The sequence below is a fragment of the Crotalus tigris genome, unplaced genomic scaffold, assembly GCF_016545835.1.
Source record: "Crotalus tigris isolate CLP2741 ecotype Arizona unplaced genomic scaffold, ASM1654583v1 scf7180000018084.670488, whole genome shotgun sequence".
NCBI classification, from domain to species: Eukaryota; Metazoa; Chordata; class Lepidosauria; order Squamata; family Viperidae; genus Crotalus; species Crotalus tigris.
In genome coordinates, this window is record NW_024096815.1 from 9,144 (window position 1) to 23,515 (window position 14,372).

A 14,372-nucleotide genomic window follows, 5' to 3' on the forward strand; every position below is an offset into this window, starting at 1 on the left:
GTACTTTTTTTCTCCATCTCTATGTTTAAATGTACTGTATTTTAGATATTTGGAGTTGTAGATTTGAGTTTACAAACTATCAAAATCATTTGGTCAAAACTGCAACCATGTCTATTTTGCCATATCTGAATATTATTTTAGATTATATTTATGCATTGATTACAGATACCAAGTTGAAATATTAAATAAATGCTTGCTCAGAGATCATAGTACAAACAACATTGAAAGGAAAATTGCTCCTGTTATTTCTGGTGAACAATTATTTGTAGGCAGTTTGTAAAGTATTATTTATTGATAATTAAAATTACATTTATTTTTTATTAAAAATAATTTCAAATGTGTATTAAATGGTTGTATATATTGTTCTTTTTTGGTAAATCTATGTAATCATGTGCATTTTTAAAGCACACTTTCTAATATAAATCTTAATTCTTGTGGTGAAAAAAATAAATACAATACAGCCTTAGAAGTGTCTACTCTTATTAGGATGGAATTATTTTGCTTTTTAAAATGTATTATATTCCTCGCAATAACTTGCAGGTCATATTCACATATGGGTTAGTAGCTTCCCATCCCAGCTATAGCTTCTTAGTAAGACAACCATACTTTTTTCTCTGATGTGCTTGTCTCATCTCAATCTCCTATCTGACTGAAAAAGCAGTTACCATAAATGTTCCAGAGCGTCTAATGAAATTGGCATCAAGAATATGGGAAGCTTTATACAAGTGTTCATTTGTACAACAGTAGATGAAGAGCTCTGTCTGTTCATTTAATTTCATTTGCAATTTTTGGTTGTGGTCTTTGGAAAAATGGCTCTGTTCAAGTCAAACTCTGCCACAAAAACAAAACAAAGGAAACAAACTCTATAATTTCACATACCACAAATTTACACACTGACCTGTTTTAGGCACCGCAGGGAGCTGTCCCCTTTCAATGAATGAATTGTACTTGAATAAATTGTATTTGAATAAAGTACAAATGAATAAGTTGTACTTGAATAAATAATAAATGGGATTGGGGGAGGGTAATGGGCAATAATGAGAACACTTCCTTTCATAAACTTAAGGAGTAAAAAGATAAAACTAAGCAAAAGTAATGATATTTGCCTTTGCTTGCTGATATTTGTTCTTTGTTGCTGCATGCCCAGTATTCTTTCAATATACGTATCTGGGCTTAGACTCAATTCTGTAGAATTTTATATCACTCTAATAATTAATTACTAGTGTTTGTACAATTTTATGTAAACTTCTGGGTAGCTTACTAAGCATAAACATTTAGGATTTTCACCAATACCAAACCTAGTGTACAGGCATTATGAAATGTTTTAAACTTTAGGATTAGTTTGGAATACTCATGTGCTGGAGAGCTAGTATTTAGATCATATTCTTAATTGTGTTGTAGGTATTGTGGATTTATAGGGTCAGTATGAATATACTGTAAATTAATTTTTATAAAATATACTTTTGTTGAGCAGTCTAGCTCTCATGGCAAAAGTTGAACAATTTTATTCAGTACATTTGTAATCAAAGAGACTCTCAATTTTGCATTCTTAATCCAGGTATTGAATGGAAATATGGTTATGTACAGAAGTCAGGACTGGATTAATTACCTGGAAATTAAGAGTCTAATTGTTTTGTCCCTATTGTTAAATTATAAAAAGGAAAAAAGGAAGGACAAATAGATTTTCCTGACTCCTTCAATTTCTTCCATTAAGTCCACTTGCTTGGTTTAATGTTAAATCATGGAACCGCTTATTAAACCTGTATAATTCATTTATCTTTGCCTACTTCTCCTTCTCCTCGTGTCTGTAAGGTGAAATATTGAGATAACTGTTCTTAGTATTTTTATAGCAGGTTCTTGCATAGATTTATGCAATACTGTTCTGTTTCCTTTTGTGCATTGTTTATTTTCTCTACTCAGACAGGGAAAAAATATTTGAATGCAATTCCTCTCTCACTTTTTTGCGTGGGGGGGGATAGAAAATTGAAGGGGGTAGTGAACCATGATTCAAGAGGCTGAGAGAGAACCTCTTTCTTTCACAGCATTAATTAACTCAAGTTCGTTAGGACGTGGAGTCTACTGCAGTTTTCCCTTGTTTGTGCTAAATCAGGTCAGAGAGAGAAAAACTTTTCAAGCAGGCTGTAAGCGTTAGTTCAGAAGAATGAAGAAGCAAAGCAAACTGATATAAGTATATCAATTGATTTTCTTGTATATTATGCCAAAGATGTGAGATGTACATTAATAAATATTTCCTATAGTTGTGGAAATGAATTCTGTTAATATTGGAGAGACATGAGTAGGAGATATTTGATGATTACTTTAAAAGAGGTGAGTTGGCAATTACTGAGAAGCTAGGTTGGTTCATGCGAGCGTCGTGAAATAGACAGAACAATTTTTTTTAAAAAAGAATGCATATTGGGAGACTATTCTGTCTTATTGGTTTAATTGTTCCAATCCATCCATAGTCTCTATTGTGTGTTTGTGTATTTATATAATTTTGCTCCTATATCATGATGTATATTGCAAAATAGTACATATCATAATTCTTTGAAATTATGGAAAGATGTATCCACCTTAAATTTTGTACTCCATCTGGAACCCAGCCAAGATGGACATAAAATCACACAGACTCATTTTTAGCAAAAAAAAAAATTCTCGTTTCTGCACTCTGGGGGGAAAAAAAACGGCAGGAGCAAGCCACAGGCTAATATGTTGTAGATCTCGCTAGCCCTGTGGAGAGTGGAAATTTATGTGCTATTCATTCACTAAGGAAGTAGTTTGCCAGGGTGCTACTGACTGTTTCTATGACAACCCCAGAAAGCTTTACAGTTGATCCTCTTGCTGGAAAAGAGTGAAAGTGAGAAGGAGGGAGGGAGAGAAAGAGAGCCTCCAAAAATGAAAAGGCAAAAATAAACACACACACACACATGGAAAATAGACAAAAAGAGGTGGAAAGTTTTATTTGAAGCAATTAGCTTCTACAGTCCGCTAGATGCTCATTTGGGAGAACTTTGTAGTGAACTCAATATTTACTCCTGAGTAATATATAGAATTTTGATATAAAAGTTCTCCCAGACTTTACAGAATCTCCTACCTCTAGGTCAGCATTCAAAACTATGTTTTTAAATAAACTTTTTCTTAAATGATTCCCTTAAAATTTTTAGTTAATGCAGATAAAAAGTGACAATGCTTTAAATTGGAGTGGCAATGATAAAAAGTTGTTTTGTTTTTGTTTTGATGAAAGGAGGCAGGAAAACTGTTTCAGATATTAGAGCTGACTCTTTGTTTTCCTCTAGTTGATCTATTTTCCTCCAGGGTTTTAGAATGGCTCTTTTTTAAAATATACTCTTTCTTCTTCCCCTTTAATTTATATGTTTCTATTGGTATCATGTATTTTCTAGTTAACTGTAGTTATTGTTTTATTTCTCCTTACTTGCATATTGATTGATCAGATGGAGAATATGATATATACATTTTCTCTTCAGTCATATTATTCCAATTTATTATTTTGCAAGAAACAATAATCTTCTGTACTAGACATCAGTAGAACAACCTCTTGTACATGGTCACTTTTTGTTATTTAATATTGGAAACCAGGGGATGATACAAGGAACTTCACTGATTTGAACAGAAGTTATATAGAAACTATATATGGCAGATTAATTCCATTGTAAGGTTTTTGTGATATTAGGTTATTTCTCTAAAATGGCTGTACCAAAGTATGCATTATCAAAAAATTATGTGGCAAAATCCCTAAATAATAGTAAATGTTTTCTAGTTTGAACAGTCAATAGCTTCCTTTGTAACCACCAAAAGTGGGTGCCGATGCTTGACGATGTTTCCATTGTTTCATTTGCAGCCTCTGTTTCTGTTTCGGTTAAATGACAAATATCCACAGCAATATTCAAACTAACCTGGATGTAGTACTAAAGTAAAAGGTTCACCTTCATCTCTCTCTCTTTTAAAATTAATAAAAATGCTGAATGAAACGTTATGGGTTACCTGTCCAATGTGGAATTCCATATCCATCTTTATCTCTGTAAATCCCATAGAAGTTTGCTACTGATGCAAGATAATGATTAAATCACACTTGTGCTTGATTTAATGTATCAGAAAAGTAAAAAGAGTGCATCAGAATTTTAGCTGTGACCAAGTATCATATTATAGACTGGTATTGTTAGGGCTAGTCAGATCTTACAATCAGTTCAGGTGGTTGATTACATCGAGGTAAAAAATATCGGAAAGGACTTCAGCACTGAATTCAAATCTGGGGTTGTTTGTACTTGTACATGGCCAAAAATTGAATAAAACATGGATATCGGTACTCCTTTTATAAAGGGAAGAAAGGTATTTATACTTATTTGCAGGGTCTCGATCCCTAAAGTTTGTTTTAAAATCTAATTTTGTGCAGTGCCTTTTATAGAGGGAGGAATAGCATATTTCAGTTCCATATCAAATCTTATGCTAAAGAAAAAAATGTATTAGTTACTTAGAAGTTAAAAGAAATATACTACTTTAAAGGAAGCATTCTGTGCATGTAAGAAGTTGGGAGTCTTTGTGTTCCCAAGTAATGAGGAAGTGAGAGTCAAAGAAGTTTTAAATTTCACCAACTTATTTTGAAAATCTTGGGGGGATGGCTAGAGAGGAGAGAGAGGAAAGGGCAGGAGTTCATTTTTCTTTTATCTTCTTTATTCTACTTTCTTATGCTTCAGCTTGCACATACACCCCCTCATGATACAGATGTAGAAAATTAATCTCCAAGCTTTTGTGCCCAGAGAGAACTTTTACACCTCAACTGTCTGCCTGCCTGCCTGTCTGCCTGCTCACCTATAATTTGTGTGATCGAGCAGAAGGAGCAGGTTTAGGTATTTGGTCACAGTCCTTTGATATTTTGTCACTAGGGTCACAAAGAGGTGTGGGGCAGCTTATATTTTTCTCAAGCAAGCAATCTGTTTATGTGTGGTAAGAGGTTGGAGGGTGTCCTGTACCTTGCTTCAATGGACTGGCTAATGCCAGATTTGTGGGTGGACAGAAGTGAGAAGCAGCCATTTGTCCCCCTCCCTCCCCAATTTAAGATGAGCAGGGCAAACCTTCACTTATGATTTGCAAATGTAAATCTGGAGCTCTCATTTGGCCGTCTACTTGGCTGCTGAAAACCTGGCAACAAGGCCTGGAGCTGATAGTGGGCATTAGAAAAGGCTCAGCATAAGTCTGACTTTCATGCCTCTCACTAGTGTGTTTGGTATGTCAGGGTCTGCACTCACACAGGTGCAGTCAAGACTAGAAAAACTCAAGTATGGCAATGCAAAGAGGAATATATATTACCCTTTGGGTCAGTATAAATAGTGCCCTGAATTGTAAATTGTAAATTATTGTTTGCAAAATTGAGCTTCTCTGTTATTATTGCCCTATGAAAAGTTGATAAGGTGCTAAGAGAATGGATGGGCTAAGCCAGGGGAAGGCAACCTTGGCTCTTTTATGAGTTGAAATCCACGAGTCATAAAAGAGCCAAGGTTGCCTACCCCTGGGCTAAGAAAAAGCAAACATGATTCAGTTATAATAAAGTAAAAGTGATTTCCCAGGTCTCTCTTAAATGCTCCCATACTGAAGCAAAAGCTTTGGAAGACTGATTATTATTATAGTCAGTCTGATGTTTATATGGCTTTGGCATTTTTGTCCACCTATCAAATGTTTTCCAAAGATAGGCAGATGTTGTTGTTTAATATTATTAAAGGCATCGTTGCAGACTGTAAGCTGTTTTAAGTATAGCTGCCATTTGCAATTGATTTATAATAAGCCATTATTTCTTTGTTTTCAATCTTTGTATATTTATGACAGTAATTATACTAGTAAATATACTACTAATATACTAGTAAATTTACTACCGGTAGTAGTCTTGAAGATGCTGGTATTATTATTATTATTTGTTGCATAGTCAGTCAAGTGTTTAGATAGGATGTGGCATTTTTATTCACCTATTGAGTCCTTCCTAAAGAACTGGGATAGGCAGATATTGTTTGATGGTGTTAAAGATATCATTGTAGGATGCTTATTAATAATCATAAACATTATTATTGACTTTCCTGCTCATATTTATTATCCTGTTTAAAGCTCTCCATTTTATCTTTTTGATTTCCTCTTCCATTTGTTTAAATCTTACACATTATATTATATTTGTGTATTTTACACATATATAATATATATATTATATTTGTGTATATTACAAAGTATTACAATTTTATTTTTGTTGTCTTTCTTTGTACTATTTTTCTTTTTTCCTAAAGTTCTCTGTCTGAAATTAATTAATACTATTTTTAATCAGCTTTTCTAATGCTCTTTGTTTTAAACTTGCAACATAATCAAAAGTCAGGTAACAAAAAGTGTGTTGCGATAAAATAGCTACTCTTGAAAAAGTTTCAGGATAGTTCCAACTTTGCAATATGGTTAAGTTTTGTCATGTTTGATTTATTGATTTATGGTTAGAAGACAAATAATTTTATCTGGAACCCTGGTCCATTTAAGTAAATCACAAATTGAATGATTGATGGTCAACACTAAAGATTGAAGTTCTTGGCAAATGTTGAGATGAAGTGGCAGAAGGAAGGGGAAATGTGCAGAAAACTCCTATTTTGCTAGAAACAGGACAGACTGACTGGCTGAAATCTGAGGTAGATAATAGGAACTTACAAAGAAATGTATTGGGGCAGGGGATAATGAATTTCCATCACTACTTGAACTAAGAAAAAATAAGCTAAATCTGATCGAATCTTAAAGAGTATTATAGTTGAATAGATCTTTTCCTAGAAATAGTTGGGTCAAGAGGTGCCAGAAGGAGAATAAGATGGAGAGAGAGAAAAAGACAGAACAGCTGCTTTTTATGAGGTCTGGGGGCTGTCTTGGGGGGGGGGTTGGGGTTGGGGTGTATTCTAGGAGATTTATTTATTTAAAATATTTTGCTAGTTGTTTCTAGCCAAAATCTGCGGGCCAATAAAAATGCCATTGCTGCTGGACTTTGCTTGTTAGATACGAACTTGTCGATTTGGCAAATTGTTTTCAGTCTCTTAACTGCACAGTCTCTTTCTCTCTGTGTCTCTCTCTGCCACCCCCTCCCTGATTCCTTCTCTGCCAACCTCCCCCTCCACCTCCCTTTTCCTTTGATGCAGCCATTGGCTGCTTCACGATAGGTCTTCTTGCCAAATAGGTGGATCCTTCTTCTCTCTCTCTCTCTCTCTCTCTCTCTCTCTCTCTCTCTCTCTCTCTCTCTTCTTTTTTTTTTTCTGCTGGCATTGGCAAAGGCAAATGGTTGGGGACCGAGCATGAAAGGAGAAAGCAAGCAAGCCAGAGAGTTTAGGAGGAAAAAGGGAAAGGAAAAAAAGGGGGAAAACAACAACAACAAAATCCCCCATACCCCAGCAGTTGGGTTTTGCCAGCAGCCGATCACAGCTGATCCCAGAGCGGAGTCTGCCCCCTTTCCCCTAGACCTGCGATCACCCCTATTCTCAGGCGGAGGGAGCCACATCTAAGTTGCATCTTTGCATTTCTGCCAACGCTGAGAGAGATTCTTCCCTGGCCTCAGCTTCCCCTGTCTGATTATTTGCTGTTGTCCTTCCTATTTTTAAATTTTGTTTCCTTTCTTCCCTTTATCACTATTATTGCTGTTATTGTTGCTAGTTTTTGTTTTAACAGCCATTTGGCATTTTTAACCTATTTCGTGTATGTGGCACAGGCAGAGTGATACTGATTTATTTCTGTCTTCGGTTGAGGTTTCCCTTCCTAGCTGCCTTCTTTCAGTTTTTAATCCTTCCTTTTTGCTTTCCCTCTCTTTTTATTAAACAAGACTTGAACATTTTGGTGAACAGTTTGTAGTGAAGAATACAGCCAACAATTATTTTCTATTTAATGTAAGAAATATCCAGCACTCTTGTGTGCACTTCCTTCGTACAGTTTTACTTTCCTCCTTTTTCTCCTCTCCTCACCTTCCACCCCGTATACCCACAATATCGTCTGCCTTCTATTCTCTGCAATTCTGAGCCCAGAATTTCTGAATCGGGGGCTTAGCTTCGCCGGGATGAGACAGAGCAATGGTAACTATTTCCATTTTTGACTATTTTTTTTCCTGGATGCTTTTGTTGTAGGGAAATTTTTATTTTTAAAATAAAGTTAGCAGGCCCACTAAAATTATTTCAATTTATAAAGAATATTTAGAGCTTTGGGTTTAGGACAGGGGATCAGAACTGATTTTGTCTTTAATTCCTACATTGCTGAACAAACTTCAGTACTTTTATTTTTAAAGGAAGTGAAATTTTACTTCCACAACTTTAAGCTGATTGATTTTTTTTTTTACATTTCCATACTAATGCATTGCCGAAACAATGTTAATTCTACTGTTTTCTCTCCTTCCCCCCTCCTCAAATTGCTGCTTGTCATCCTTCTTCTAGTATTGTATTTTTTGGCTGGATTAATCGTATTCTGAGTTTGGCTTTATGTGCTCTCACTTTGCTGTTTTTCTCCCCCCCCCCTATAAATTTCACGTTGCGATGCTTCCCCCTCCTGTTTTTCTTATTCTAATGGATTTTTCCTTTCTTTGTTTTGCATCCTTTCTTCTCCCCCTGATCTCCCCAGGATGAATTCCACCCCTTCATTGAAGCTCTCCTTCCTCATGTCCGTGCCTTTTCCTACACATGGTTCAACCTGCAAGCTCGGAAGCGAAAGTACTTTAAGAAGCACGAGAAGCGAATGTCAAAGGATGAGGAACGAGCTGTGAAGGATGAATTACTTGGTGAAAAGCCTGAGATCAAGCAGAAATGGGCATCCCGACTCCTGGCCAAGCTACGCAAGGATATCCGCCCAGAGTTTCGTGAGGACTTTGTCTTGACCATCACGGGCAAGAAAGCACCATGTTGTGTCCTCTCCAATCCAGATCAGAAAGGCAAAATTCGCAGGATTGACTGCCTGAGGCAGGCTGACAAGGTTTGGAGGCTGGACCTAGTTATGGTCATCTTGTTCAAAGGGATCCCCCTTGAAAGTACTGATGGGGAGCGGCTATACAAGTCGCCGCAGTGCTCAAACCCGGGCCTTTGCGTCCAGCCACACCACATTGGAGTCACAATTAAAGAACTGGATCTTTACTTGGCGTATTTTGTTCACACTCCTGGTAGGTCCTATAAATAACCCTGCTCATGGTTTTTGGTTTTTATGTTTAATTTTATAGGCAGTTATTTTTCTCCAAAATTTTGTTTTTCTCTATACCTTTAATTTCAGCCCTAATTAGCAAACTGCTAACTTAAAATGTGCACTAGGGTAAGTCCATCATACTCAATTATTTGAAAAAGTCCTTCTGTCGGGTAGTCTTTCTTGATTTCCTGGTTCTTTTTTACCTGTGATGCCTGTAACTTCTTATGGTAAAGAAAATCTCTTTTGCTGAAAGCTGGGTTTTGGGGGGTGGGTGGGCGGAGGTATACAAAGAATATTTAGGTAAATGTCAATCAGCAAAGAGAAAAGGGTTTTATTAATTAGAAGGCAAATTGAGGAACATTTATTTTGGGGTCAGAATTTTGTTTCTTTGCTTGATTCCCCTCCCCTTCCTAATTTCTTTTGTAGGATCAATTTAATATATCAGCATGCCCGGGGCTTGTAAACTGCAAACGTTCAGATAGGCACTCCTGAACAAATAGTGTGGCAGCTTTAGAGCAATAAATGAATTTTCAATGCCTGCTGTCCCACACAGGAACAAGTTTCTCAGGGGAGAGTTACGTGTGGAAGGGATAGTTTGGAACCCCTTTCTTTTGTTTTAATGGCCTCTTTTTTCAGCTTGACTTTAATGTGTGAGTGTGTAGATGACCACATGTCCCTACTGTATTTAATTTTTATTTGTTTTTCCAGCTCTCTTTTAGTTTTGTTTTCTTGCAATCGAAACAGAAATGCCTGGTTTATTTTGAGCCCTATGTCTAATTTGCTTTAGACTTTGAAATCCAAATTGGATGGCTGCAGAATATTTCTAGATTTATCTTTGCTGTACTCAAAAGGATCTACCCCAAACTTCCCTTCCTCCTTCTGTTGCTTCTGTAGTATTTCTCGCTTCTTTTTCTTTTAAGAGGTCAAGGGTCCAACAATAATCCAGTTTTCCTGGATGCCACTTCCATCTTTGTGACACTTTTTCTTCAACAATGACAAGACTCTTCTGTGTTAAACCCAGTTGTCTACCTTCTGGCCACCTTATGTGTCCCCAACAGTCTGTGTTTCTATAGCTTCAGTCTAATAATATTGTCAGGAGTCTTTTCTCCTTTTTTAGAGTATGCCCACCCAGTGTGTGTCCTGCAGCCTCTGGACAATGTCAGGAGGTTCATCTCAGCGCCTGCGGATGGCATTACTGGCACACTCATATCATCTATTCTGCACAGCTCAGGGCACTTCCAGGCCTGGCAAGTAAAAAAACAACATTCCTGTATTCCTTTTCCTCAAGTGCTTTTCCTTTTCCTTTCTCACTCTAATTAAAGTTACAACAAAACTAGGCCCCCATTACCTTCCCAGCCAGATTCACACCAATCCATTTTAAACACAGAGAATTCCCCTTTCATATCAGAATATGTACGTATTGATTTGTGGCAATTTTACTCCAAGGCATCACACATAAAGTAGATCTTATCATGCTTTCTAAAATTCAGATAAATCATCTGAAAGAGATTATCATTCCATACTCCAAGTCAAATATGGAAAGTTGGGTAAACTCATGAGGGGAATAAAATAAATGACCTCTGACAATTAATCATTTATGTTTTAATGATTAAGTAGTTTTTCCCAGATATTGGCAAATAAGCTGGCAAATCATTTTAAAATGTAATGTGATCCTTAAGCAATTGAATTCCTTGCATTTTTAAGGAAGTATATATGTGTGTATTCACAGTTGGATTGTATAGGCCATATTCTTCACTCTACTCCAATGAAAAGCCCAGGAAGGCCACTTAAGCCTAAAGCTATTTACAGATCAATAGTTTGTATAAGAGTTTGTTTTCTTCCAGTTTTAAATTTCTGTATGCAGATATCATAAGCCATAACAAGATACGGGTGGGTTATGAATATTTGATGGAATTATTAACATGCATGATATTACAGTATTTTGCAAGTCAAGATTCTCTTAACACTGCAAAGTATTTAATCTTTTAAGTGAAATAAAGAAGACTGAGAAAAGGTATGGTGGAACAGAAAATTCAATTCATGCCACTAAATATGGAAAATAGAACTGCTAAAATCCCTTTTACCGGTGGAATAAGCTCTATTTTACAACCTACCAAACTTTAAACAATTGATTCTGTGTTTAGCCTTAGAATCCCAAGTTCTGAATGGTGCCTGCTCCATTATACTGCCTTCTTTTATCCTACCTTTATTACTGTACAGGTCTTAAATAAAGATAGCAATACGTAGCATAGGCAGTAAATCAGACAGATTTTTTACTGATTGCATGCCAACAGTTCCTAATTCTGTGCTTTTCATAATATTTTATTTATTATTTGAGCTTTCTATTTTAAGAAAAATCCTCAAGGAAATTCTTATGGCAAATGCAAGAATGAGATGTTGGATATTTGTAGAGAAAAGTCAGTGTGGGAAATTACTACCACCCCTCCCCTGATTTCCTGTTATATATATGTATATATGTATGTATGTATGCATGTATGCATTTTTCCTGTTACTGGACTAGAAGCAAGTTCAACTGTAGTGGAGAAGGGGAAAACAACTTTGGGACAGACCTGGAAAATCAATGATGCAGGATAGGTTAAACTCACCTTTCTCCTTTTCACCGACCCATCTGTGAACAATACTTGGACTATTTGACTATATATCAAAGTCAATCATCAGATTATTAAGGGGAAAAAAACATGATATACTGTATGGGTTTGGGAACACATGTTGCCAAGGTGGCATAAAGCCCAATTCCAAAAGTGGCAGTATTATCTATCCATGTCTAAATCAAAAATAACACCTTAAGCAATACAAAAACAGGAGCAGTAGTATTAAAAATTGTGGGTCTTTGCTAAGAAAATATGTAAAATGTGTAGAAAATCTTTCCATCATAAAATTTTAATTATTTATTCATGTCTCCTAACTGTAAAAATAATGCATATTTTTAACTTCTTAATCTACATGTTTTTCTTCATGGAATAAATAGTAATGGGACTGGAGAATGATTTTAATTGGGAAAGCGTGATAGTCCCATACAGTTCAGGGTCCTCCCATCGGTACAGCTGATTTCTTTAAGAATAGATGGAAGATTCAGATCTCAGTTTCCAATATCACATCATTAGGTTACAGTATGTGCTGCTCTTTCATTGGTAACTTGTTAATTGTGCACGAGAGAATGAAAAAGGGGACAAGAGGACATCACTCCTATGGCATGGAGGAGAGACTACTATATTTTCTCAGTTGCTTGATCTTAATTGCAGTACATAACTTAGTAAAATAGTGCACTTACTAGAATTTAGAGCAATTTGCTTTTGATTCAGTTAATCTTATTTTTAGAGAGCAATCATGGATAAACCTATCACTTCTACCCCATTTTAAAACCATAACCAAAGTATTTATTTTTACAGATATGGTTTTAAAACCAGTAGGCCAATTCATTTCTCATCCCTGCTATGGGGGCATTGTTTTAGCTTGTTTGGGTATGTCTTGGTGTTATGAAAATTTGTAAAACCCATTTGATGAAAGTTCATTCAATGAAACGCTAACTTATATCATTGTTTTATTACAAGTCATGTTCGTTTCTAAGGAGTTGGTCTATTTCCTTATTTCTTTTAAATTTTAAAACAAGAAGAGAGTCCTCCCTTAGTGAAAGCATGCTTTGTAAATAGTTGGGTCTTTTATTAGATCCAAAAATTAATATTTTTTGCCAAGCACAAATGCCAGATGTATTTCCTATTCTTACCATGTTGGCGTTTTCTTGTCTTCTTCATTTCTTTCTTTTGTTATGAAAAAGACTGCCTTTCCCGCCCTAAAAGTAGAAGGCACAATTTCTTTGGTGCTAGGTTACTTCTTGGCTACAAAACAATCCTCTTTTAATATTTTATATGAATGGTAAACAACATAAAGTTGTCATGCCATTTCCCAAATCATAGGCTGATGGTGAGTTACAAGTTTGACATGGCTAAGGAAGAATAAACCCTAACCTCCACTGGTGAGATTCTAGAGAAAGCTAATGACACTTATTGTTTAGTGTTCAGGAAAATATGAGTATCCTTCTTTCCAGTTAAGTATAGTGGGTAGTATACTGTAGACTGTTTAAACTGTCTGAAGTTTGCCCTGAGAAGTTGTGTTTTTAAGATAGAGAGGTTACTGCTGTGTTTTAGCCTTCGTATTCTAACTATGAAAAATTGAATTAAAATATTACAAATAATATACAGTAATGTACAAAACTAGTACATTATTCACTCCACATATAGTGCATTTGGGGGGGGGGTGTAAAATACTGTATCTGATATCACCAGAATGTGATCTTCCTGTCCCCGTTTAAAAAAAAAAGATGTGTAAATTGTGCTTTTAAAGTTGAAGTACAACTTATCAAGAGCTGCATTCACTCTGGAAAGAGGAAGCAAGTAGGAGAATTAAAATTGTAGTAATTCTAGATTGAGCAGGATCAGGGCACCTTAAGATTCCATTCCAAGTTATAATTGTTCTAGTTAAGGGGAAACCAATTTCCCCTTATATTTCCAGTATTAGTGTTAAGTGCTAAGAAGGTGAAGTATCTCTAAAACAGAAAAACAAATGATTGGTTGAGCAAATTCTGATCTAAATAATGCCACTGATGGAAGGACGGGCATTGTCCTGCTGAATGGTAGTTAACAATTGCATTGTTAGTCTGGTTTCCCGATTTAATTTTAGGGAAGATGTGGAATTATGCAAGTGCTTTCATATTTTGTTACCAAAAGCTTCAAAAAGCGGCCCAGTGTAGTTATGGTAAGAAATGTATACTTCAGAAGCCTTATCAGACACACCAGAATGTAAACGTGAATGGAATAATAGAAGTGTATATCCAATTTGGCTTTTAAAAGGTGCTTTTTTAGAACTAGTAAAGATAATTTGCCTAGATATCATTATGAAGTATAAAAAATAAGTGTGCCCTAAAGACAAAGATAGTTCTGCAATAACAGCTGTCCGAAAAGCTCTTGACCAAAAAGCACATGAAGAAGACAGAAGGGTGAAAGACTTCTAAATTAAGTTCTAGGAAAATGGGAGCGGTGAGATATTTCAACATATGAATACATAATAGAAATACATTAAAAATAATGTTTGAATAACTACAGTATAATTGTGAGTGCTGAATTAAATGCGCTGAACAATATGCTACCTAATTTGAGACGTTTTATGTTGAATAAACTTTT

At 35.7% G+C, this 14,372-nt stretch overlaps 1 protein-coding gene across 11 annotated transcripts in view; it reads left to right on the top strand.

The window, feature by feature from the left end:
* Positions 1–7,263: 7,263 nt before the first annotated feature.
* NFIX (nuclear factor I X) overlaps positions 7,264–14,372 on the top strand; it is a 184,047-nt gene continuing 176,938 nt past the window's right edge. For 5 of the 11 annotated variants that reach the window (XM_039347500.1, XM_039347504.1, XM_039347505.1 and 2 more), the window contains exons 1-2: positions 7,268–8,084; positions 8,623–9,154. In XM_039347500.1, the coding sequence (XP_039203434.1) occupies positions 8,082–8,084; positions 8,623–9,154 (535 nt within the window). In that variant the 5' untranslated portion in view covers positions 7,268–8,081. Of the gene's footprint in view, positions 8,085–8,622; positions 9,155–10,291; positions 10,422–14,372 lie in introns of those variants that run through there. The other 6 variants (XM_039347498.1, XM_039347499.1, XR_005557217.1 and 3 more) reach the window with 5 other exon arrangements.